At 33.4% G+C, this 25,757-nt stretch overlaps 1 protein-coding gene across 29 annotated transcripts; it reads left to right on the top strand.

Annotated features, from left to right (window-relative positions):
- Positions 1-6,783: 6,783 nt before the first annotated feature.
- On the top strand, positions 6,784-24,201 carry LOC126692341 (uncharacterized). Of its 29 annotated transcripts, none has more exons than XR_007644972.1 (16): positions 6,784-7,199; positions 7,895-8,056; positions 8,175-8,216; positions 9,119-9,196; positions 9,486-9,532; positions 9,805-9,904; positions 10,018-10,079; positions 12,946-13,136; positions 14,501-15,694; positions 15,882-16,887; positions 16,980-17,679; positions 18,511-20,323; positions 20,417-20,626; positions 22,237-22,452; positions 22,792-22,942; positions 23,486-24,201. XR_007644972.1 is itself a non-coding variant. In XM_050387919.1 (4 exons), exons 1-4 carry the CDS (start codon positions 20,559-20,561, stop codon positions 23,702-23,704), a joined length of 546 nt encoding a protein of 181 aa, XP_050243876.1. In that variant the 5' UTR covers positions 20,417-20,558; the 3' UTR covers positions 23,705-24,201. The 29 variants fall into 29 exon arrangements, 1 of the variants encoding a protein (XP_050243876.1); XR_007644976.1 differs by having other exon boundaries at positions 9,483-9,532; XR_007644975.1 differs by lacking the exon at positions 9,486-9,532 and having other exon boundaries at positions 6,785-7,199; positions 16,980-17,484; positions 17,611-17,679.
- Positions 24,202-25,757: the final 1,556 nt, after the last annotated feature.

Raw genomic sequence — 25,757 nt, 5'->3', positions numbered from 1 at the left:
AAATAATTATAAAATTAATTATGACGTCATCACGATTCGACCTCAGTTTAATCTTAATTCGACCTTAAAAATCTTGAATCTCTCTATTTTACGGTTCATTGAACAGTCCGAATTTCAAAACCATGCAAAGAACAACATAGCAACAAAAAGAAATCAAAATCCTATTACAATTTTATTGAATATTCTTAGCTACTAAGTTGGAAAAGAACTAATTTTAATATCTGGCTGCATTGTCCAGCCTCTTAAATTATTTTTCATTTTAATACTAACTTATATGATCAAGGACGGACCTAGGATTTCAAGTTAGGGGGCCGAAATATTTAAAAAAAAAATTGTGACATTTTTATTATATTAATTATTTGTCTTTTTATCTTTGTTACTCACCCACGCCCCAAACACACCCATTACTTACCCACTACCGACATTATGAATATTTTTAAGCATTCTAAACTCACACTACCATACCTTGTAATATTAAAAACACATTAAAAACATCCATATTTTAAAGACAAAATTAACCGATGATACCCAAACTTCTTAAATCCTAAATGGACCTAATCCAAAAGCCAAGCAAACGACATTACAAAATCCATAAAACGACAAACATAGATGCGAAAAAACAACGTTTTGAATTTTTAATGCGCTACTAACACACTTTTCCTAAGTATTGGATTTTTTTTTCCTGAATCACTACCCTCTATTGATCTGTTTGTGCATGTTCCTATTGTTGCAGTCAAACAAATGAACATTATTTTATATTATTTTTTACAGCCCCTGCTCCTGTATATAATATAACTTTACTCACAGCAAATATAATTTTCAATTTCTGAGAGACAGATTCACAAACACAATCACACATTCATAGATCAATTATTCATATATTCAATTCACAATTATCCTCAAAAAAAATAAAAAATAAATAACAAACAGACAAACAAACACCATAATCACATATCCGCACAAACTATAAACGTGTGGTGTGGAGAAAGAGCATCAGAGAAAACTCATATCAATATTAGGTTTTAAAAGAGATAATAAATACTTGAAATTAGGTAGATCGGAATGGAGAGGCCGATGGCGTGGTCGGTGGGTCAGTGGCCGGTGATTGTGGTTGTGGTTGAGGTTGATGCCTTCCTCTTTCTCTATCTCTCATGCCTCATTTAGGAAGAGGAAATGAAATGAAATAGAAATGAATGAAAATAATAATTTTGTAATATTCTTCCCTTATCTTATTTGAGAGTTTTAATAGAGGGAATGAAAAGTCCATTTCCCTGTTTGAGAATTTAAGTGGAAGAGAGTGGAATTAGTAGGAGGGAACACTCATTCCTCTCTATTCCCTTAAAACCTCAAATTTTCATTCCTCCCAAAATTGGGAAGAATGAGAGGGAATGAAATTATATTTAATGATTTTTTTACTAAAACTCTCAAAATATCCCTATATATTCAACCATTTATTTTGAAATAGGGGTCTAATAGTAATATTGCTATAAAATGATTTCATTTAATTCTCTCCATGTTGCTCCCAAACAAGATTACTTATATTTCATTCATTTCCATTCCTTTATTTTAAAACATTCAATTAAGGTTACTTAATTTCATTCCATTCCGTTCTTTTCCATTCATTTCCCTTACTGAAATACATTCTATTCTATGCCATTCATTTCCATTCCCTTATGATCATTCCATTTCATTCTCTTATGAACTCCTAAAAGGAGTCTCAGTCTCTCTCATCCGTCTCCCTCTCTCTTTTTTCTTTTTCTTTTTAAAAAAAAAAAAAATTGGAATTAGGTTAAACCGCGCATCTTTCCTTGTTGGGTTGGGCCTGGGTTGATATGTTCTTGGAGGGGCCCAAAAGCCCCAAACATGATTCAATCATGTAACATGATTGAATGACGTTTTAATGATAAATTTTAAAGAATTTTTAGCAGTTTTGGAAAGAAGGATTCACAGAGACTAAAGTGAATTTTTTATTATTTTTTGAGAATCAAATGTCAACTGAAACTTGAACCATGCAACTTGTGTTTATAACTAAATATTTTATATGTTTTTCTTCTTTATCATCTAGCCGGGTTTTTGATATTAAGGGGGCTTGCAACTATTTTTAGCTAGTCTACTATTAATTATGTCTTTGTTTTCCTAATTATCAATGGTAATTTAGATGGATGGCTTAGTGTTATTGGTCAATGACTTTTGGTTAAACCATATTTCTATGTTGTTTTGATTATGGGATTAGGATACACGATCCCTCCTTTGGTTTGTAATATATGTTCCATAGAATTCATATACTCCATTATTCACTATATCTATCAGTGACGCAGCTGTTGCGTTATTAATTAATCCATGTGAATTGTGATTGTTAGTTTTGAGGTATGACCCGATTGGATGGAATCTAAGTAATGAACGCCCTTGATTGAGTATTTCTTATGCTCGTGGTGGCTATAAATATTATATGCTTGTGACATTTTACTGTGTTCTTTACAGTGTACACATATAGTCAAAGGTAATTTAGATCATGTTGAGGTGCACGGCAGCTAGAAGTCCAGCCCACATGGAATCCTATTACATATAAAAATAGGTGTACCAAATGCACAAGAAGTCAAAGACTTCTATTCCTAATTGAATTAGGAGAGTCATCAGATATAACCTACACGTACACCTTAGGTTTTGGCAGCTTTTTATAGCTTTATTGTTATCAGTGTTATCACTTATCTGTTGATCAATATACTCATCAGATATATTCAGATATTGGTCTATTTAATCCGTTAAGGGATTGAGATGAGTCCGGCGACTTGAGCTAATTATCACTTTATCACTTACCTTTACAACTTTTATCATTTACTTTGGTTTTTTAATTATTTTTATGTCAATTTGTTTATGTGATCTAAATTATTTTTGTAGAAGCCATGTAATTATGGGTGTGAAAAATTGTAGAATTTTAATTCAAGTAGAATTTTCTAACTCTTAAAACATATATCTAATAGAGTTTTATTTAAACTAAATTATTGTAATACTTGATAAGATAATTACACATTGAAGATAACTAATAAATATATAAGATATAAAACCTATAATAAAAAAAATCTAAAATAAAAAGAAAAAGAAAATAGTGGTGATGTGGAAAATTGTGGGAGTTTAATTTGTTTATGTAATCTAAATTATAAAAATTGTAGAATTTTAGTTAAAGTAGAATTGTGGAAACTTTAGAGGTTTCGGCTATATAGACATATATATTAATGAAGGGCTTTCACTGTATTATGGTCAGGCTAAAAACACAAATCAATTCTTATTTGTATCTTTACAGTACGAGAGCCATAGGACTTATACCCAAGATTTCCAAGCTTATGACTCTAGATAAAAATTTCCAAACTTCTGCCATTGTTGCACTTCTGGGAGCTTCACTGTGGCGACTTTCTGGTGACTTTAAGGCAACACTGCCACTATCAATAAACTCCCCTAATTAAATTCTAGGAATCCATAGGAACAAAAGGCATGTTATTTGGATATGTGTATGGAAATTCTTGCAATCAAACTTCTTGTAGTTTGAATATGTCTCTTAGATGAACACAGTTTCAGTGTTTCTTGATTCCAAAATGAAATTCTCAGAATAAGGTTTCCATCACTACGCCCAACTGTTTTCTCGAGTGGTTGGACATTTGATAACATTTAAAATTGAAGGCGAAAACCAAGTGTTCCCTCGCACTTTGGTATCAACTACCTGTTAAACTTTGGACCACGTTTGCCAAAGTTTCTTCCATCGTAGTCGATACGTTTGTACATTGAAGCTAGAAGTATTACAACTCCTACTTATGAAATAGGATCTAATCCTATGTTTTTCCATCTAATTTATTATTTTAGCATACATTTGTACACCTAGAACGTATTTATTATTGATTTTAACCTGTAAAATGTTTGAATCACGAGTTATTGAAGAAAACATTTCACATACATAGATTTTCCTGTTTAAATAAACATTTTTTAATATATATGAAAGATGACTTTTTTTTAGGAAATATATAAAACATTACCTGAATATATAATGTCCACTACGTAATAATTGTTTACATATATATTTATAAATTTTATCATCAATTGTCTATACAAATTAGTTTATTGCACCAGAAGTAATTTTATTAGTTGAATAAAAAAGGTCTAGAACATGGCAACTACGTATCCTAACTCATAACCTTTGCATGAAAAAATTCATCCACCTTCAAAGCTAGCACAACAATCTTTTCAACTTAAATTATTATATGAATTGTTAATCCAAATTCTACTAATTTTCTTCACAATTCACTTATGGCTCAAGTTGCATCATCCATAATGAATCAACTACCAGCTTATTATGCAGGATGATACCTCCCCAAGTATCATCCCCAAGTCTTAGAGCCCTAGTTCAAATGAAAGTGGATAAATGTTCAAGTACTCATAGAATTTCTAACCATTGTTAAAAAAGATAAAAATAAAAATAAAAAATTACACAATAAAAACATGTAACATGCACCAACAAAATTACAAACTCGCTTTACAAAAAAAAAAAAATATATATATATATATATATATATATATATTGTAACTTTCTACATTTTATGATGAGATCACTTATTTTGTGTAATGGTGCGAATGTCCAACTTCCAATAGTTCTGTTGAAACAAATAGTTAAGTTCATGGTTATTAAACCTGGATCGGAGGTTGACCCAATTTATGAGCCGGGTCATTGGGTCACTGGTTCAACTAGTGGGTTAATGGTTAAACCATAGGGTCAAATAAAAAGATTTTAAAAATTATATATATATATATATATATATAAGTTTGAGAAATCATAACATGAATGTGTAAATTAACACAAAAAATGCATATGTCTAAATTAAACTCGATGTTATAATTCAAAATCAAGGTTTCACAAGTAATAGCATTAAAAATTCTATAAAATTCACAAGCAAAATAAACGAAAATCATAAGATTGCAACAAAGTTTTTGCTAAATAAAATTTTATTACATGTCTTTAAATTAAGCATATTTTTTTAAAAAAGAGACAAATCTCAAACTACATAAATAAAAGAAGAGAAAAAAATGTCAAAGACTTAAACTGAAAGCATTAAACAAATAAAACACAAAAAAACTTAAACAAAAGCAGAAGAAACAAGGTTTAAGCAATAAACTATATAACATATACTGATATATTCATACATATATGATAACTAATTATATGAAACTAGAAAGTGATATGTTCATGGTAGAAAATTGATGCTATGGTGAAAAATGATTGGTAGAGTAGTGTGAATTGGCAAAGAAGTGAGAGAACGGTGCATTTTTTTAATATTTCTTTAGGTTTTATCTTATTTAAATTATCATATTATTACATTAAATAATTAAAAAGTCAATAGAATGGACCTATTAATGTAATTTTGCACAATTTACAAACCTAGCCAGGTCATTAAAACCCAGCTAGGTTATTAAAACCCAACTGCGTCACACGGTTTGCTTAAAACCCATTCTATTTTACCAGTTTTGACCGAGTCTTGTGCACATTCGATCTAATTGATGACTTGGACTGGTCTATGTGACTTGGACTTGGACTGGTTAGGCCGGGCTGGGTTTAATAACATTGGTCAAGTTCCGTTAAAGACTTTAAGATTGTCCAATAGCGTTGCAAAGTGCGGGCAAAATTTGCTAAATAGTACATTTTTAGAAAAAAAGAAGTTTTGATGACTAGCATGCACTTGAAGTTATTGAGTTAGTTAGACTTTTTTAGAACTCGAGTTTGGCAAATTCGAGTTCAAACCTAAAATCGACTTTATTAAACTCGAGGTCCAACTAATATAACTCTAATGTGAAATTAAAAAAAAGAATCATGTGGAGCTGTTAAAAAGATTTACCCAGATGGAACTCAAGTTTGCTAAATTCGAGTTCTAATAATCAAATATTACAAAGCCCTGATATCTATTACTGATCCGAATTGGACAATACTAGAATTTTAGTTTATACAGGTACCATAATATCATATAAATTATTAAAAATATGAATAGTAATTAGAATAATGTCAAATTAGAATTGTATAAAATTAGATATTATTCTAATAGAAATACTGTATATAGGATCCGTTTGGGTTGAGTTTATTTTTGCTGAAATTGAAAATTGAAACTGAAAATACTGTAACAAAATAATTTTTAAATGTGTGAATAGTACCGTAGGACCCTTTTTAATTTTTTTGAATAAAGTGGCTATGGATCCCATGAACAGTACGTGAATAGTACTGAAACAGTGCATGAATAGTGACATTTGTCTCATGAACAGTAAATTTTGTCTCCTCCCTGAAACCCATGAAAGCAAAAAAAAAAAACACAACATAGGATTCAGCGGAAACGCTGAATCGAAACGGCATCATAGTTAACAATAACTATATAGTGAAATTAGAATATATACATTTAAAATTAATCATTCAATTTTAATAATAATAAAATAAATATTGTTATTATCAAAAAAAATATTATTATCCAAATAGTATTATAAATATTATAGGAAATTTCTACTATTTATAAGCAATAATATATTATAAATAAAAATAAATAGTATAATAAAATTATTTAATTAATATATATTCTTTAATTTCTATTTCTATTAACTATATAAAAAGAGGATGTGCCTCTACAGTAATTCCGTACTGTACAACCAACGTTTTTCACTGTTCTTCTACAGTAAATTTTGGTGAGTCTCTTTATTTTGTCCGTTTGTGGAAGACTAAACGATGCGTTTGGCGTGTAGAACTCTTTTTTCTTCTGGAACTCTCCGTAGTCCATATGTGTTCTCTCTCTAGAACTCTCTGTCTCTTCTCTCTCTCGTATCTTCTTCTCCTTTCTAATAAACGTATTTTTTTTCTTTTTTCTTTACCTCCCAAACCACCGATCTGTACTGTGATTCAACTCCTTCACAACCCAGCCTTAGCACCGATCTCTCTCTACGAATCCAGATCAACAAAAAAATTTGAAACCCAAGAACATTTGCAGCCGATCTGCATGAGAGAAGAGCCAGAAAAAAAAAATGGAGCTCAAGTCCGTATATGTTCTTTCTCTCTGGAACTCTCTGTATCTCTTCTCTCTCTCTCTTCTCTCTATCATTTCAAGATGACAGGACCAGATCGGCCCGGGAAGAAAGAAAGAAAAAAAAAAAAACATGGGAAGAAACACCGAGTAATTTTTACAGTGAGTGTCTCTTTTTTATTTTATTTTCTCCGTTTCTTCAAAAATTTTTATTTTTTATTTTGGGTTCTCAAGATCAGTGTTTGTATTTATTTCCTTGTGGGTTTCAATCTTTGATTTTTTGCTAATACGGGTCTTTTAGGTTTTGATAAAGAAGGAGATTTGGTTCTCCGTTTCTTCAAATTTTTTTTTTTTTTTTGGGTTCTCAAGATCTGTGTTTGTATTTATTTCCTTGTGGAGTTCAATCTTTGATTGTTTGCTAATACGGGTCTTTTAGGTTTTGATAAAGAAAGGAGATTTGGTTCCATTTTGAAACTGTGTTCTATTTACTTTTTTTGGTTTCTGGTACTACAAAATCATGGTTGCTGTGAAAATTGGGTTTTTTACTTAGATGGGTCAGAATATTAAGTGCCATATTTAGATTATATGAATGAAAGTTTGGATATTTTTAGTCTGATTGGTTGAATTTGTGTTGTGTTTGCCATCTGTAGGTGTTCTTCTTTGCAATTATCTTTGCACGTGAGATTGAAAGTTTGGATTTTTACTCAGATTAGATAATTTTTGTGTGTTAATATTTGCTATTAGGTGTTCTTTTGTCATATCATGTATGTAATTATGTATGTATGTAGATGAATGAAAGTTTGGGTTATTTTTTTTTTTTTTTTAAAACTAATATCCTATGAATTTTGTGTATGCAGGTGTTCTTTCTGTGGAGTAGGATTAGAATGCCTTTTTGGTTGTTGGAGGTAAGGAGATTAGAGGCTCTATCTTTGATTTGAAGGGGCCCTGTGGTTTACCCCGAGCCTTGGTGAGTCGGGGTATTGGCTAAAAATCCACTGAGGTCCTTGAGATGGCACGAGGTAAAAAAAAAAAATATTTGTGACCTATCCTCTATATTTTCATGGTTCTGTTAAATATTATAAGCTTTTGAGGATTTTATTTAGATTTATAGGCTTTTGTTTTTGTTCACACTGACAGTCATCAAGTAGAGGTTTGTGATTCCAAGGCTGCAGAGCAAGAGTGAGTTGTATTTTTCATGTTTGCTTTGATTTCAGGTTTAAATGCTTAAAACTTTTAATATATGAAGAAGGGGCTTGGATTTTTTGTGTATAACCAATGGATGAATTATTGTCTCTTTGGTTTATTTGAGAAAGTATTTTGTGAAAAAAATTTTTGAAAGAGGTTTTTTTGGTTAGAAATATTTTTAGTGTTTAATGATTTGGATGGATGTGATCCTGTAATTTTTAGTTTGTTTTGGAATATGGATTGTCATAAGGTGTTCCTCTTCCCAACTTATATATATATATATATATATATATTAAATATATGTTATGTGGTAATTGATTAAGAACAAGGTATTGAGCAATTTCTTCAATTTTTTAAAATATAAATAAAACCTTAGGAGCAGCGTGTGTTGTCTTTGATTGTTAATTTATTTTAATGTCTAAGTGAGTGTAATAGATCTGAATAGTTATTTGAGATTATGTTTGCAGTTTGCACAAATGCGGTGGTGAATTTGTTTTGTAATAGAACAGTTATGTATAGGGATTTTGTTGTGAGAGGTGTGTGTTAGATACTTAATATTTTTGTGATAATTTGTGGTTTTAAATGAGTACTTGGATTGAAAAGGCTTATCATTGAGATAATTTGATAATGTTACAAGCATTTTAACCTAATAGTTGTCAATTATATCATAGAAAATTTAATCTGTAATAATTATGCTATAGAAAAAACAGCTTTTTTCATATATGTATATATATATATTTGACTTTATTAGATCCTTCAAATATTGTTGTTTTTATTCTTCTTTTTAAAAAAAAAAAAAAAAAATTGTGTGTACTTGATTTGTCAATAATAATATGCCTTCGTCATGATTTAATAAATTGTGAGAGTAATATGATTTTTTTTCTTTTCTTTTTAAGGATTGTTCTTGAGAAGTTCGATGTTTTAAGGGATTGAAGACCAACATTACCAAAGAGCTCAATGCCAGGCACAAAAAGGTTTCTAATTTTTCTTTGATTTTTTTTCCTTGTATTTAAAACTCAATAGACCCCCAAATTCAATGAAACCTAAATTTGCCACACTTCTTTTGCTAAAGCGTTGGATAATACCCTTATTTTGATTGATCAAAAACCTCTACCCTTAATTGTGGCCAAGCAATATGATAATTGTTTGATTGTTTATCTTTATAGCTTTGTTTGTAGTTGTATATTCTTGTTGTTTATACTTTTTACTCCCCATTGACTCAATTTTCTTTTTAATATATATTTTTGTTATATGAGTTAGCAGTTTTCTATGGCTCCCACTAAAGGATATGTCACTTTTGTTACATAAAGGTAAAATAGCACTGTCATTACAATTTTAGGTTCCTTTAACAGATTATACTTTTCCAATGCAAACGAATTATTTTGCTTACTTGTTCACTAAATGATATGTGTTATTTCTTATTTTATCAATTTTTGAATGGGTATCAAGTGTTTGCTTGACTTTTGAATTAATCAAACATGCTGTTACTCTTTACTTTTGAATTAATCAAACGTGTTGAATTATGCCATGTAATTGATATTTGACATTTACATGTTATTGCCTTTTAACTTTTGCTATTCAGCTAGCGATTATGGACTCTGGCTATGATTTGTTGAGCTTCTTTGAGTTGTGAAACTGAAGCTCTCTCTCTTTCCAAAGAGTACCGATCACACATGCAGCAGGTAAATCTCTTTGTAACCTTTTTTTTCCCCACTTTGATTCATTCATTCCTTCTATTTGATTGTGTTTTCTTGATAAACTTTTTCCAATTTCCTGTTCTGTTTTTTCTTAATAGAACAACATCCTGATGAGGTCAGATTTTCAAGGTTCGAGGACATGAAAGCAAATGTCCATAAGGTTCTTTTCCTCTCTTTCTTCTTTTAATTTTATGATTTGAGAAGATAATATTGAATTGCATGTGATTGAGTTAGTAAATAGGATTTAGGATGGGCGAATTTTTTGCATTCAAAGTTTCATTTTTTTTATAAGAGTGCTTATGCATGTACATGTTTGTGAAAATGCCAAAAAGGGCTATTTTATATTTTTTGTTCTCTGTGCATAATTTTTCCTTTCCATACCTTAGTTATGTAATAGGTCATGGTAATGTTTTTGATGTGTTTGGATTTGGTTAGCTTCTTGTCATGGCAATAGCTATGCTTTGCCATGCTTGGCCGAGCTTTGCATTTTGAGGATAATGTCTTAATTCTTCAAGAAAAGAAAAAAAAAAAGAAGAAGAAGAAGATAAATTGTTGATATTGATCTATATGCGTGTTTGTCATGTTTGTGAAGCTTAGGCCGTGTCATTGAGTTCATGACAGCTTGCCCACAATGTGTTGGTGGGTTGTTTGTCCAACAATTCGTTGAGTACTTTAGCCTTCTTGCTTAAGCTCCCTTTGTTAGATCATGTCTTCATCCATGATGAACAACATCTTCGCCACTAAAAGTCATAAAATTTTTGAACATATTGAATTGCCAAGTCTAATCAAAATTTTTTTTTTCCATAAATGATAGATACGTAAATTTTATCAATTTGAAAATAGTATTATTACACTTTAGAACACGCTGCATTTACAATAAAGAGCAAACTAACTCTATGCCGCCTTACTAGACCAAAAACATAATGCTTATCAAGTATCAACCAAAAGAAACTTTCGGAGTTTCTATGACAAACCTGACAGAACAAAAGGGCCCAAGAATTATTAGTTAAAAAAAAGAAGAAATGCAATGAAATGTAGTGGAAAAGAGCAACAACCCCTTATTTTCCTTAAGCTTGCAAGATTTCGTGTGGTCAGAACATCTAGAGTTGTCCATGAGCGAAATTGAGAGTTACTCATGCACAATGGTTAGAACAAGACGCAACTAATTTACACTTCGGCAAATAATACAGCTTGTAGGGTTGTCGTGCCTCCCAGTTGTTATGAAGAATCATTAGTTCAAGTTTGTTTTCTTGCTAATCTTCTAGAAAGACTTGTTATATGAATTGGCATTTGGTGGAGTGTTAAATGACAAAGGTGAGTGTTTTCTCACTATCTCATGTAATCAGTATTCATGGTCACTATTAATACAGAATGTTCCCTTTTTATATTTTCTATATCACCTTATTGATATTTTGATGTAATTTTAAGGAAAATTCAAAGCTGGTATTAGTTTTGAGAATATGGACTAATGCATGCAACAGATACTCTAAGCCATTGGTAGACATCATAAAAGCAACCATAGTGATTTCAAAATTTTATTCTTTGTATTTGCTAGCTTTTTAAAATGTCCATACTCCTCTTCTCTTCTCTTCTCAAAGGAATTGAGAAAAAGGTAAGAAAAAAGGATTAGGGATATGAATTTTGAAGTTCTTGGATATCTAATCTTTCTCAAATATAAAGAAATTATTCTAATTTGGTTTTTTGTATATATGGAAGCTATTTTGGACTTTGGTTGCTTCAATGATGGTATATATAAAATCTCTCAGTTTTGATTTTCAAAAATGCAAATATGCACAACTTCAAACTTTTTCCTCTAAATCTTCATGCAGGCTGCACTCCAAGTTATGGATTCTACTTCTTTTGCTTGATTGGATTTAATTTGATATGTTTTTTCAATTTAAGTATATCATATCTTTGCAAGTGTTATTTCAGGTTCACCATGTGATTATGTCAGTTAATTTAGCTTCATTTTGTTATTTCAACATATCTAAACTGGGTGTTCGCTTTTTGTTTCAATTTTTATTTTTATTTAGAATTTTATATGGTCGTCATGCTTGGAAAGTTGGAATGGTGATATAGGGTGTTTTATCTGCTACCTAACATTGATTTTTTTTCTTGCTTAAAAGGGTGTTCGCTAAAACTAAGCTAGCTAAAATGTAAGATGATATAGAAGGTAGTATGAATAACAAAAATTTCGTTATGGATGGCTGCAGGCATTTGATGAAGAGCTTCTATTATAGCATATGACAACATTAATTGCGAAAAATTAAATATTGTTACAATGTTGTAGCAAAACTCGGTTGTTTATTGTTGAAGGATGATATTTGTAACTTGTAAGCATTCTTAAAAGTTTTTATTGAATGGATATTACTTTTAACAAATATGTTCTAAAAGACTATCATAGTATAATAGATATTCTTATTTGAATATATAATTTAAATTTGTGTAATTAAAATTCTTATATGAATGAGATTAGCATTATATAACATACGTTTTTTTTTCGTACATAGTTTCATATTTCTTTAAATAAAAACTCTATATTGATTTTTTTACTCAAGTCAAGGGGCAGGGCAGCACGTGCCTTACACGTGCCACCCAACCTAGTCATTTTTAAATAGTTAAATATAAGAAGCAGTATACTGTATCCCAAGTCGCAGCGTCCCACTCTCCGGTCTCACACGGGGGTTTGGATTGGGTTGTTTTGTTTGAGTCATGATAACTCAAAACTCAAATTTGGGCCCACTGAGTTGCATTTTGTTTGGTGTTTTCCGTCATTGTCTCCAAAACTTGTTTCTCAAAAATTTGAGATATGAGAATTAAAACTGAGAACAGGTTTTCTCATTCCTGGTGTTTTCAGTTGTCAGAAAACAGAGTTTGTTTACTACTTTCAACTATGTGGGACCCGGTGCAGTGTATAGTCACATCAAATTTCAGACCATTGGAACTCTCTCTTTTTTTGGCTTCTCTCTGGCTTAAGCAATAGTTTTACACTAACTTTTCCCTCATTTTTTGCTCAATTCCTTCAGATGACATTCACGCATAACCCAACCTACCCATCCTTTATATCAAACTCCAGTGGTGTTGTTCATCTCATAATCTCACGCGTCGGACACGGTTGAGAGAAGAACCCATCCAAGCAAAGACCTAGCACCACCGACACCCTCATCTCTCACCTGCGCCGACATCAGTCAGTTCATCAACTCCGACCTCTGCCCAGGTGACCACTTTCTCTCTCTCTCCCTCCGTAAACCCACCTTGCTCTATTTTGTGTTCCTCTAAATTTCAATGTTTGTATTTCAAAGTTTTTGTTCAGGTGCTCTGTTTTGATTTTGTTTGTGTTTCAATGTTTTTTTCAATTTCTCTAAAACATTGATTATCTTTGTAAAATAATGAAATCTGTGTCTGATGGGTTTTGTAAAATAATCAACTTTGTCTGTGATGAAATGTGGATCGAGAAACTTTGATTCGGGTATATGTTATGGGTTATTGTATGGGTCAGCACTGGTTTATGCTAAAAATCCCATTTTTGTGTGACTTTGTTTGCCATTGTGTGTGCTGAGTCTTTAATAAATATTTAGTTGCTTCTGTCTCCCTTCTTTTCTTTATATTGATGGTTTGTCAGAAATTTCATATTTTGAAGCACTCCTTTATAATCACTTGAAGGGACTCCGTGTGTGATTTATTATAAATTCAATATCTATGGTCATTTCTTCTTGACAAGAGTGGCTGCTTTCTTTCTAATAACAGAGTGTACAACTGGGTTTATTCTTTCTCTTGGATCAGATTGAGTCATCACTTTTATTTTGTAACTTTGTTTTGTAATTCTATAAAACTTGAGGTTCTGTCTACTTGAGGTTGCATCCTCTGGATTTGTTATGGATCTCACTTTCTGTACATATTCTGGAAATGTGTGATGGCTTTTTGTGTATTGTGGAGTATTTTTGTTGGGTTGTTGGTGCCATTAATCCACCTGGCAGTATATTGAAATATATGGGTTGTAATATTATAGTTATGAACTTGAACAAGTCTGTGTTAGGCTAGGTGACACCTATTCACTAACTACAATGTACATGATGCATCTTTTGGATGATATGATGTATTATGTTGATGTTATTTAGGGGGGTCAGTATATATCTTCATTGTCAAAGTCTTGTTGACAACGTATTTTGTAACTTATATATTATTCCTATAATTTGAAAATGAAATATGTTATATCATCTTTATGTTAATATTCAAATGTATTTTTTTTTTTTTTTTTTGTATATATATATATATTGTTTCTTGGATATGTAAACAAATTAGATTGTTTACAATGCACAGGTTATGTCAAAGCATTGTTGATAATGCACAGGTTATGTCAAAATATTGATATTTGTGTATTTGATTAGTTTATTTATGTGAAAGCATTGTTGATAATGCACAGGTTATTTATGTATTTGAGATATATATATATATATATATATATATATCCAATGTGTATGTGAAGATCTCGCTATTAAAGCAATTAAGGCCTCTTTATTTATGTATTTGATGAGTTTATAAAATAGTTTTGGTGACATTTGTGAAATGTTGATATTTCAGTAATGCTGTTTGTAGGCGATGGGTCTTCAGGATATGGAGGCAGAAGTATAGAGAAGGAAAAGGAAAAGAAAAAACCACAAACCTTTCTCTTAGATTCGGTGTGTGTGTCTGTGGAGATAGGAAGACAAAACAATGTTTTGGGTGAAAGGAGAGAGAAGAGGACATGCGCGAGAGAAAACCAACCTTCTGACTTGTGCAGGCTGTGGGCTCCACCAAAAAGTGAAAAAATTGAGTACTGAGTTGTGGGGCACGGTTTTGAGATATTGGAGCCAAACAAAAATTCAGTTTTGGGTTTTGAGTGAGATAGAGTTTTGAGAAATGAGTGATGTTTTTGAGTTATGAGTTTTGAGATACTTCCAATTCAAACACACTTTAAGTGTCTTCCTTAGTCTAGCATCTTCCTCAGTTTCCTCAGTCCCTTGCTCAGTCCCTCCTCAGTTTCCTCTGTCCCTCGTCTTTCTTAGTCCTCCTCAATTTCCTCAATCCCTCGTCTTTCTTAGTCCTCCTCAATTTTCTCTCTTCGTGTCTTTTATTTGCTCCGCCACCGTGTCATCCCTTACCTCTTGCTCAATGGACGACGGCCTCTCAACGACAGTGACAAGTGGGCGGCACTCCATTAGAAAACAAGGCAAGCTTGAATAATTTGTGAAATTTTTTTACTGTACTTATTTGTGAAATTTTGTTAGGGTTTTGTTGTCTTTTTCCTATCTTTTATTTCTATCTGATATGACATAAAAACTTTTTGTAGCATGATGGTAGATCTGTGTCATCCTCCAACCTCTAGTTCCGACCACATCACTTCCCCTTTGTTTGTTTAGAATTTGCTTGTCCGCATACTCAAACCTTGACCCTAACCCAGCCTCATGCAAAATATTTACCCACCTTTTCCCCATCTTGCGCTTCACCTACCAAGGGCCCTTTTTAGGCCGATTAGCCAACCCTAATGTTAGGCAATGGATATGGAACTCGATCACACTAATGTCTTTATCAATCATCCATTAACAATGGACATTAACATTCGAGCTAATGTTTTTCCACCTTTCGAACACCCTCGTCCTAACCTTCATTATAGGTTCATGTATCCAGTGCTTGTAAGTTTTTATGATTTTTTTTGGCTGTATATTTGGTCAGAAATTCAGGTGAAAACAGGTCATAAAAACCTACAGGCATTGGATACATGGACCTATAATGAAGGTTAGGCCGAGGGTGATCGAAAGGTGGAAACCTTTCGATCACCCTCGTCCTAACCTTCATTATAGGTCCATGTATCCAGTGCTTGTAAGTTTTTATGATTTTTTTTGGCTGTATATTTGGTCAGAAATTCAGGTGAATACAGGTCATAAAAACCTACAGGCATTGGATACATGGACCTATAATGAAGGTTAGGCCGAGGGTGGTCGAAAAGGTGGAAAACCCGGTCGCACAATATCAGCTCGAATGTCAATATCCATGGTTAATGGATTGATAAAGACATTAGTGAGATCGAGTTCCATATTCACTGCTTGAGCCCATAATAGAAACCTATTTGGGTTGATGTGATATTCACTAAAAAAACCTATAAACTACGTCTAGGATTTTATCATTATTTACCTAGTATGCCCTATCATGGTAGGGAGGGTTTAAACCCAGGATAACATTGGGGTTGCCTAATTGGCCTAAAAAATACCCTTGGTGGGGCGCAAGGGTGAGATGGGGAAAAGGTGGGCAAATAATTTGCATGAGGTTGGGTTAGGGTTTGAGTATGGGGACGGGCAAATTCTAAACAAACAAAGGGGAAGTGCTGTGGTCGGAACTAGAGGTTGGAGGAAGACATAGATCTACCATCATGTTGCAAAAAGTTTTTATGTCAAATCAGATAGAAATAAAAGAGAGGAAAAAGACAACAAAATTTCACAAATAAGTATGGTAAAAATTTCAAAAATTATTCGAGCTTGCCTTGTTTTCTAATGGTGTGCTGCCCGTTTGTCACCGTCGTTGAGAGGCCGTTGTCCATTGAGCAATAGGTAAGGGATGACACGGTGACAGAGCAAATAAAAGACACGAAGAGAGACGAGGGACTGGGGAGGACTAAGAAAGACGAGGGACGGAGGAAACCGAGCAAGGGACTGAGGAAGACGCTGGACTAAGGAAGATGCTTAGAGGGTGTTTGGATTGGAAGTATCTCATAACTCAAAACACATAAATCAAAAACATCACTCATTTTTCAGGTCTATAAATTTGACTTTTTAAGTAATACTCCTGGAGAGCTTTATTCTGGATTTGGTCTTTTGCTTGAGACAAAGCTTGATGATGATGTGGGAAATATTGAATTGGAGCTTTACTTGGTCTCAAAGAAGGTTAAGTCTTCTGTATCTTTTTGTGGGCAAGTGCATTTGGATGAAGAACAGGTGCACACAGCAGCTTGTTAATTCATTTATCATTCTTGTTCTTTCTTGGGAATATTTCTTCTAATTCCATGCTGCCCTTTTTTCCTTATCAGATGACAAATTTCAAGAATTTTTCTTTAATGGATTTTTTGGGAGACTGTTTTTTGGATCCAAATCAGTTGGAACATGCAGAGAATTTTGACTTAAGAATGAAACTAAATCACTATGGAGCCCATCAAATATGTATTTGCTTCTACCTACATTGAACACTTCAAGTCCTCAGCCTTGCCAAATAAATTGGATGGACATCAATTCTTGCATTTCTGTGGTAGAAATCATGAAAAAAAGCCCTTTTTTGGGTGCTGAAAATTGTAATAGTGAGATAGGAAATTTATCACCTTATAGAAATGGTTCATACAGCACTAATGTTATCCACTTTGCTTATAGTATGGCTAACATAAACAACCTCAAGGATATGATAGTTTTGGCAGTTCACACTGGAAAAATATACTCCGTTGTTGAGGTTGTGAATAATACCTCTGTTGAGAGTCCTTTTGATGGAAACACTGACAATGCCTCATCAAAATATATGACATTTTCAGAGTACTTCAACAAAAAGTAAGTGATTTCTTATCCTGAATGATGTTTTGAGCTTATTGTGTATTTTTCCCTTTGGATTCCTCTATATAGTTCCATAGATAGCTCCTGTCCTGATCAGGTATGGGATACCACTGATGTATCCAGGACAGCCTTTGTTGCGGTTAAAGCAAAGTCATAAACCACACAACCTTCTTGTAAACTTTGATGAGGAAGGTTTGTTAATTTGAATGTTTGAGCTTTGTTACAACGTATATGTTCTTATATGTTGTAAACATGTTCTGTTTATTGGTATTCAGGTCTTTTTTCTTTCCTTTTGGAAAATTTATGTGCTAGTTATGATTTCATAATATTTAGCCTTTGTAAAGAAAAATGATTTTATTTCATTTTTCCAACTTTGATAATCCAATTGAAAAAATTTAGCTGAACAATGCATATTGTCACCCTAATCTTCCATTATCAACACCCCTCAACTAAGTCATGGCTTTCAGCTTTGTCTACTACTGCTATGATTCCCAGTTCTCATAGGGTAGACCAGATGGGAGAATTGGGGTTGGGGTTGGGAAGAGTTTTTAGTTGGATCAGATTGTTACAGACAGAGTAGATGGAGCTCTCTCTATATGGTACACCATGTTCAATTGGAAAAAGGAAGCAAAAAGAGAGTCGGGTTAGGCAATGCTAAACACTTCTCTTAAAGCTAATTTAAGGATCTTGATAATTGACTGGCATGTTTTAGAAATCAGGTAGCAGTCAACTATTAGTTCCCTATTTCTATAGTGTAATAGAAATCTGGATTAGAAGCATGCCCTGTAAGGAGGGGGTAAAAGGGAAATTTCCATGAGCATGTGTCGGCATACAAAAATTGCACACATTTTATCATCTTAGGTGAGGGTTTTCTCCTACTGGTTCGGTGTATTACACAAGTTGTTACTGCACAATCATTAGATGGATGTCTGTTTCTATTTTCTGAAATAAAGTTCTTGAATCTGATTTAGTAATGCTATGGAACTTTGGGAACATATCTAATATTTTCTTCTGATTAAGCAGGCCTTACTGGTAAGACATTGGAAGCAGGTGTGCTTGTCAAAAAGGCGCAAATGCATGTTCATATGCCTCCTGAACTTTTGATCAGGCTTGATGTTTCCAGAGGAGTTTTAAGATCATTTTATTTATGTTAGGAATGCTATAAGCATATGGATAATAATTGTTGTATTGAGATTTAGTTAATTAGTTAGTTAGTTAGTTAGTTAGTTAGTTACAATTCCAAGCATGTTAATCACATTTAGCACATGTTGGAATTATTAATGCACATGGGGAATAATAAAACCAATAGGATAAGGCCATGTGGGCCAATGAGATTAGAGCTAGTCTCCTATAAATACATGATTGTAATTCAACATTAGATATCAATGAAGAATAAACCAATTTGTTAGTGTATTAGTGCATTTCTCTCTCTTAATCTCTCTCTTTCTCTATGGAGGGTGACTACCTCGAATTAAGTCAATTTCCCTACAATCCCCATCCATTCCCCTATAATTCCCATCAATCCCCATTAGGAACCATCGGGTTCCTAACAAATGGTATCAGAGCCGTTGATCCAGTGACAAGCAATTGTGATGAAAGAAAAATTTTGAAAAAAATACAAGAATTGTTGAACAAAGCTTTAGAAGAATCCAAGGAGATTTCAAAGAAGATGAAGGCCTTGGATGAATCTAACATGGCCATGAAGGAGGAGCTCTCAAGATTGCAAGAGGGTCTCGAGAACATGACGGAAGAGGAGTTACAATCTCTTGATTCAATGAAACTCGAAGAACAAATCAAGTTCCAAGAATCTACTACTGTTGTTGCAAGCCGAGATGTTGATTTTTGTGTCAAAGTGGATGATGATATACATGTACATGTTGCCCTTGAAGTTCAGTCGAAAGAATCAACAAAGAAGGTGATGATGATCCTCCAAGAACCCATTCTTGATGCACCAATGGAGGCTTCCATTCAAGAGTCTATGATTCAAGAATTGGCAATCCAAGTGTCGGTGATCCAAGAATCCAAGATACAAGCTCCAAGAATTCTAATGGTTCTAGAATCAAATGAGGTCTTGAGGATACTAGAACATTTCAAGGTTCAAAAAACCAATGAGACCTTGAAGATTGAAGAACCATTGAAGGCTCAAGAATTTGAGCAAAGTTTGAAAGAAGAAACCTTCATGTGCACTGGACCGCTTGTCAAAGAGAAATGCATGAATATGGTGATCAAAATGTCACTACGGTATTGGTCCATTGGAAGATCTCCTTTGATGAAGATGCTATTTCACAACAACACCTTGTGGGCAAGGTGTTTTCAAGGGGAGGGAAATGTTAGGAATGCTATAAGCATATGGATAATAATTGTTGTATTGAGATTTAGTTAATTAGTTAGTTAGTTAGTTAGTTAGTTAGTTACAATTCCAAGCATGTTAATCACATTTAGCACATGTTGGAATTATTAATGCACATGGGGAATAATAGAACCAATAGGATAAGGCCATGTGGGCCAATGAGATTAGAGCTAGTCTCCTATAAATACATGATTGTAATTCAACATTAGATATCAATGAAGAATAAACCAATTTGTTAGTGTATTAGTGCATTTCTCTCTCTTAATCTCTCTCTTTCTCTATGGAGGGTGACTACCTCGAATTAAGTCAATTTCCCTACAATCCCCATCCATTCCCCTATAATTCCCATCAATCCCCATTAGGAACCATCGGGTTCCTAACAATTTATTACCATCTGTGATGCACTGGCTGGAACCCCTTATGTTAGCCAGCCAGCTTAGAGAAGAGATTTGTTTTTCTAGCAACTTTCATATTTCAAGCGATTTGGTCTGTCCTATTATCTGGTTATTCTCTTGATTTGTCTATATTCTTTTGAATCATACAGTTTTGATTAATCTAATCAAGATCCTTTGTGAATAGATTCTAGAAGCTCTTACAACACTAAGATGTTCTGAGAATTTTTCAATGGAGCGTTTGGAATTACTTGGTGATTCAGTTCTAAATTATGCAGTGGGCTATCACCTCTTTCTTAAAAATCCTGAGAAACATGAAGGGCAATTAAATGATATACGTAAAAGGGTTATTTGTAATGCAACCCTACATAAATTGGGAACAGATCGCAAATTACAGGTATGTGAACATGTATCTGCTTTCTATGGCTTACATCTCTTTAAGTGTCTTTATTAGGCAAATCATGGTGCATATGAATTAAGACTTCATGATCTCTCTTTAATAACGATATGCATAGTATCAATTTTTATATAGTTGTATTAGAAAATTGATGAACTATAACTTTTCTTTTCCACTTGTGCTGACTCTGTGGTTTTCTTTGCTCGGTGTGGACTCTAAGCAAACCTAGGTGCTGACTCTTGGGTTCCCTATCTTATATTTCCTTGTTATTTCTTTTTCTTGTTGCATTGTTTTGGATTTTCCTGCATTATATGCTGGTCCTCCTTTCTTATGCTCTCCCCAACTCCCCCCATCCAAACACAAAAGAGACACAAAAATTCTGAAGAAGTACCCTTTGGACTCGATTTAGCTAGTAAAACCCAAGGGAAATTGACCCCACCCACCAGAACAAATTGCCTTGAAATCAAGGGGCATTCACTCCTGGTGGGCTAAGAAGTTTATGCTCGTGCCCAAGAGCAAGAATTCTTTGTTTTCTATCAGCCACACAACTTGCATTGAACACATAGGTATCTTTTTAACCCCAAAGGAAATATTAGACTACTTTAAGAGGAAAACCTTTCAATATTATGAAATGCCATTTCTATTCTTTTGCACTTACTGGTATGAATGAAACATTAAATACAGAAATATTATGTTTGATTGTCTCTTTTTTCTGCCCCAAACCTCAGGGTGATCAATGGGTGGGGTGGGGTGAGGTTGGACTGTGTTTAATGTTCAAATCTTGCTAGCAGGAAAAGAAAGAAGGGGGGCGGGTGGGTGCTGGGAGGTGGTGAATGCTGTTGAGTAAAAACAATGAAATCTCGCTTTATTTTTTATTTTTTTTCCTTATAATATTAATATGGGTGGGGCAAGGGGTCTTCAAATTATGGTATGGGATTAAAAGTATAATGGATTGAAACATTAAAACTAGTTGTAAATGCAGATTACTCGAGAATTTATCATTTCAGGAATCTGCTGGAATGAATGAGAATTTGGAGTGGTTAGAGGAAGTCTATGGTGGATAACATGATACTGACACATTTGAACTAACGAAATTGTCAATCAACTATAGCTCGGATTTCAACCTTCTGAATTCTCAACTCTTGTTCACATTGTATTCCTATTCCATGGCAAAAAGGCATTCTTTAAAGTGTGAAGTTGATATTCTTTCATTATTTTATTCAAAAATTCATTTAATTTGTATTGTCTCAGCAATAAATTTTAAGTGGACAGACGACAGGCCCTAAATTGTGAGATACTGAAGCTATCTGGCTAGCACTATCCTGCCATTTATTTATTTTTCTCTTTGTTCATTTCCATAATGGTGAAAGAGCAAACTAGGAAATTTAATAATGATTGGTAAAACTTGATTAGATTATCTTAGCTATCTGATGTATTGACTTATGAGTATTTAGAAGAAACATGAAGGGTGATTTATAATGGTTGAATATGTTTGACCGTTTGACATTTTTTACTATGGGGGTTGGATCTGTCTTAATATGGAACACTATCAATGGATTTACAAGTATTGATGTGAAGTCATCTAATTAGGAATTCTGTTGTTATTACAGACCTGTCAAACCCCAATACATCCAATAACCCCAACCAGCCTTTTGGATTCAATCTGCTGGTCAATGTCCGAGCCAACTTTGACTGTTTCTATTTGCACACTCTTTCAGTGTTGATGGTACAAGTGAACATCCCTCATCTTTATTCCTAGATGCAAAAGGGGATGGCAAGGATTCAGAAGCTTTATTTACGAACGTAACCCAGCCACTTACAGAAAGGTGTTTGTTCTCCCTCTCTCACTGCTAATATGTAGATTTCATCTTTTTTCTCATAGGCATGAATTTGATGGGTGGATTTTACGCTCTACTGTGTTACTTCATCTTTGTTTATATGTGTGTATTTTGCTGTAAATTATAAAGTGGTTCAACAAATTTTTATGTTGTAATGATCTGATGAGATGGAATATGTGAACTCTGACCTGTTCATATGGCATCATTATCCAAATTCGTGAGCCACACGTGTGCTTGTTATGCTGTGTTTCTGGTTATAGCAGTGTTCTCTATCCATGAGGAGCATATTATCTCACTGCATTTAATTTTTCTTTGGCCTGTTTGCAGTGAGGAATCCAAATTGATATTTAAATACCATTTTCTTACCATACTGCTTCCCATTGACCGACTTGCTGAGATGGGGCCTTCAAGAACGTTTTTCAGCGATAATGGCTTTACATGTTTGCAATTGTTAGATCATATCTATGCATTTTATCAGGTAAGACTTGAAGAGTTTCCTTCATGCGTCTATATATTTTTTCTTATGCATAAGCAATGATTTAATAATTTTCTTTTCAAGTTATATCTTTCATAGTTGGTTTGGTTATCAAATTTCAATATGGTATTGAGTTTGGCATCCCGTAGTTTTTAATAATGTATATGCTAAAGGTGAGACAAAAAGCAAAAAGTTGGAAGCGAAACCAATTTTGCCAAACGGAATCTGGTGGAGTTGACCATATTAACTATAAATTTAAATTAAAAAAAAAAAAAAAAAACTAAGAAGAAATACAAACCTTTTGTCCTTTTGACGTTTTTTTGATCACCATTTTGACATGTTCTGTTATTGCATCAAGAAAAAACTCAACAGAATGTATGTGGCCAGTGGCGTATAATTAACCTCTTTTGTATAATTATGATGGATGTTTTTGAAGCTTAAAGGGGGCTGTTAGTTTAATCACTTTTGAAGTTTATGTGCATCTACCAGACAGTAGAGCTGATTCATTTACCAGGGACCTTAATGTTTATGTTTGCTCTGTGGCAGGAGAACATGTCTGTCCACGAAATAGAGGCTGCAATTCACACTGATTCAAGGCATGCAGACCAGCTGCGGTCAGTGTACTCTAGTAGAGAAACATCAGAATGTGGTTATGTGGTTTTTAAACGGATTGATATCTTAGAAAGCTGCAAAAGTTTTGAAGTCTTGAAGCGTGTCAATGGGGACAACAACAGTAACGTATACGAGCTGTTGGTCAGGGCATGATGTCATCTTTTCTTTGGCTAATCCCTTTCCCATGTTTTAGTTTTGATTCAGTGGCAGTTAAATGGCCTAGCTGAACGATTTGTTCCAGGTCAAGATGCATTCAACCTTGCTTCTTTGAGATATCAAGAAGAATGGTAAAGGTTTCTTCAATTTTATAGAACACTTAAGAATATATGATTTGCATTTACTAAGCACAGTGAATGGTAAATGAGTGAAATATTTACTAATAGTCTTTTTGTTCAAAGCCTACAGATTGATGGTATACACCAATTCAAATGGCAGTGCCTTCATACAGCAGCTTTGAATTTCAGATCCCTTGTACATTGACAATATATTTGATGGTTAAGTTTCTTTTTTTACTTCATTTGGCAAGTGTTGTAAATGGTAAACGAGTGAAATACTTGCAGATAATCTTTTTCTTCGTAACCCATACCCATTCAAGGGGCAGTGCCTTGATACAGTAGGTTTGAATTTAAGATGGTTGAGATGTTTTCAAATCTGTGTTAGCTTATATCTTGCACTGGATGGTCTTGTAATCAAAGGTTCTATACTTGGTCTTGTAATCAAAGGTATCAAATGGGGGTTCAAGTGATTGCTTAGTGGTAATAACATCATTTGTAGTGTCCTACGGCTGCAATTCAAATCGCACTTCTCCCCCCACTAAAAGTTAGGTGAGGGCATCACTCTGGATTTCTTAGGATGATATTAGATCTCAGCTGTATCACAGAAAGTGTGGATTTAGTTAAGATGCAACTTAACGACAGTCCCACACTTTGTGAGACTCGCATGTTGTTGTGACTCTTGTGAGGGGCTGGCTGCATTATATGCCAATTACACAAGATAAATTTTCGTAAATTATTGAGGCAGATTTGCTTCAAAATGACTGAGTTGATATTTTTGCATCCTAAAACATCAATGTGACCTATATAAGGATAAGCCAAGTATAATAACTGATGTGTCTCATGTCTGCACGAATCTTAACAGATTCCACTGTTGGCATCTGGTATGTACTAAGGTTCAAACGCATGATGCAACTTGAGAGAGAGAGAGAGAGAGAGAGAGAGAGAGAGAGAGAGAGAGAATAACGATCGCGAAAGTGGTGCAGTACGGCTACATTTTTTATTATTTTTTCCCCCAAAATGACACAGTTGAATGTCGTTTCTGGAGTCCAGAGTGCCAACATAATTGTCTAATTGTAGTATTCATCGTTTTCAGGATATTAAGGACAGTCATTTCAATAATGCTACGGGACAAAAAAATTTTAATAATAAATTTCACCCAAGTAGTAAGACGTTGACTAGTAGGGGAATAAAATGGTGAATCTATGAGTGTCACTGTGTCCACTCTGTTGTGAAATTTGTTATAAAATAAGCTGTGTTCGAAGTATTGCTGCAATAATTTATTTTTAGGCGCCAAATTGTTGATATGATTGAGCGTTCACGGTTCAGAGACCAGCTAGTATTTAGTATTTACTATATATATCAAGACAACTGTCAATTTTATTTAGAGTATGATTAATGACTATCTTATGCAAATTCTATAATGCAATTGATTGACTTTTTGATAAATAAGTCAAAGCCACTTTCCATTCAAAGGGCATCTTACTTCCAAATGCAAGTATGATTCTTTTGAAGCCTCTTTAACAAGTGCACAAAGATATCCATTAACAAAAACCTTTAATTATTGGTAATGATTAATGTGGTTTACTCATAAGTTTGTCAACACTTTCAATCATCCATTGTTTTTGGTGGATTGACTTTTGTAATCAACAAGTGCGAGAACATGGAAGTATTGTAAATACTAAAAATAGAATAGATAGTCATTATTATTGTTCTTTAGGTTATGTTAACGTGCATTGTAAGGTGCTCGTTAACAACAGCTTTTTGTCATTTTTTTTTGCAGCTTTATAGGCTGAGGCCAGCTTCATAGAGATAAAAAAAAAATTTAAAATAGACTGTAGAGCTAGTTTTATGTCTTTTTCTTTCATTTATCCAATTATTTTTATTAAATGAGACTCACATTAATCCAACCTTAACAAACACTGCACAATACT

Source organism: Quercus robur, chromosome 7, assembly GCF_932294415.1.
Source record: "Quercus robur chromosome 7, dhQueRobu3.1, whole genome shotgun sequence".
NCBI lineage: Eukaryota > Viridiplantae > Streptophyta > Magnoliopsida > Fagales > Fagaceae > Quercus > Quercus robur.
The sequence above is the reverse complement of the archived record's forward strand: the minus strand, read 5'-3'. Positions and strand labels throughout refer to the sequence as shown.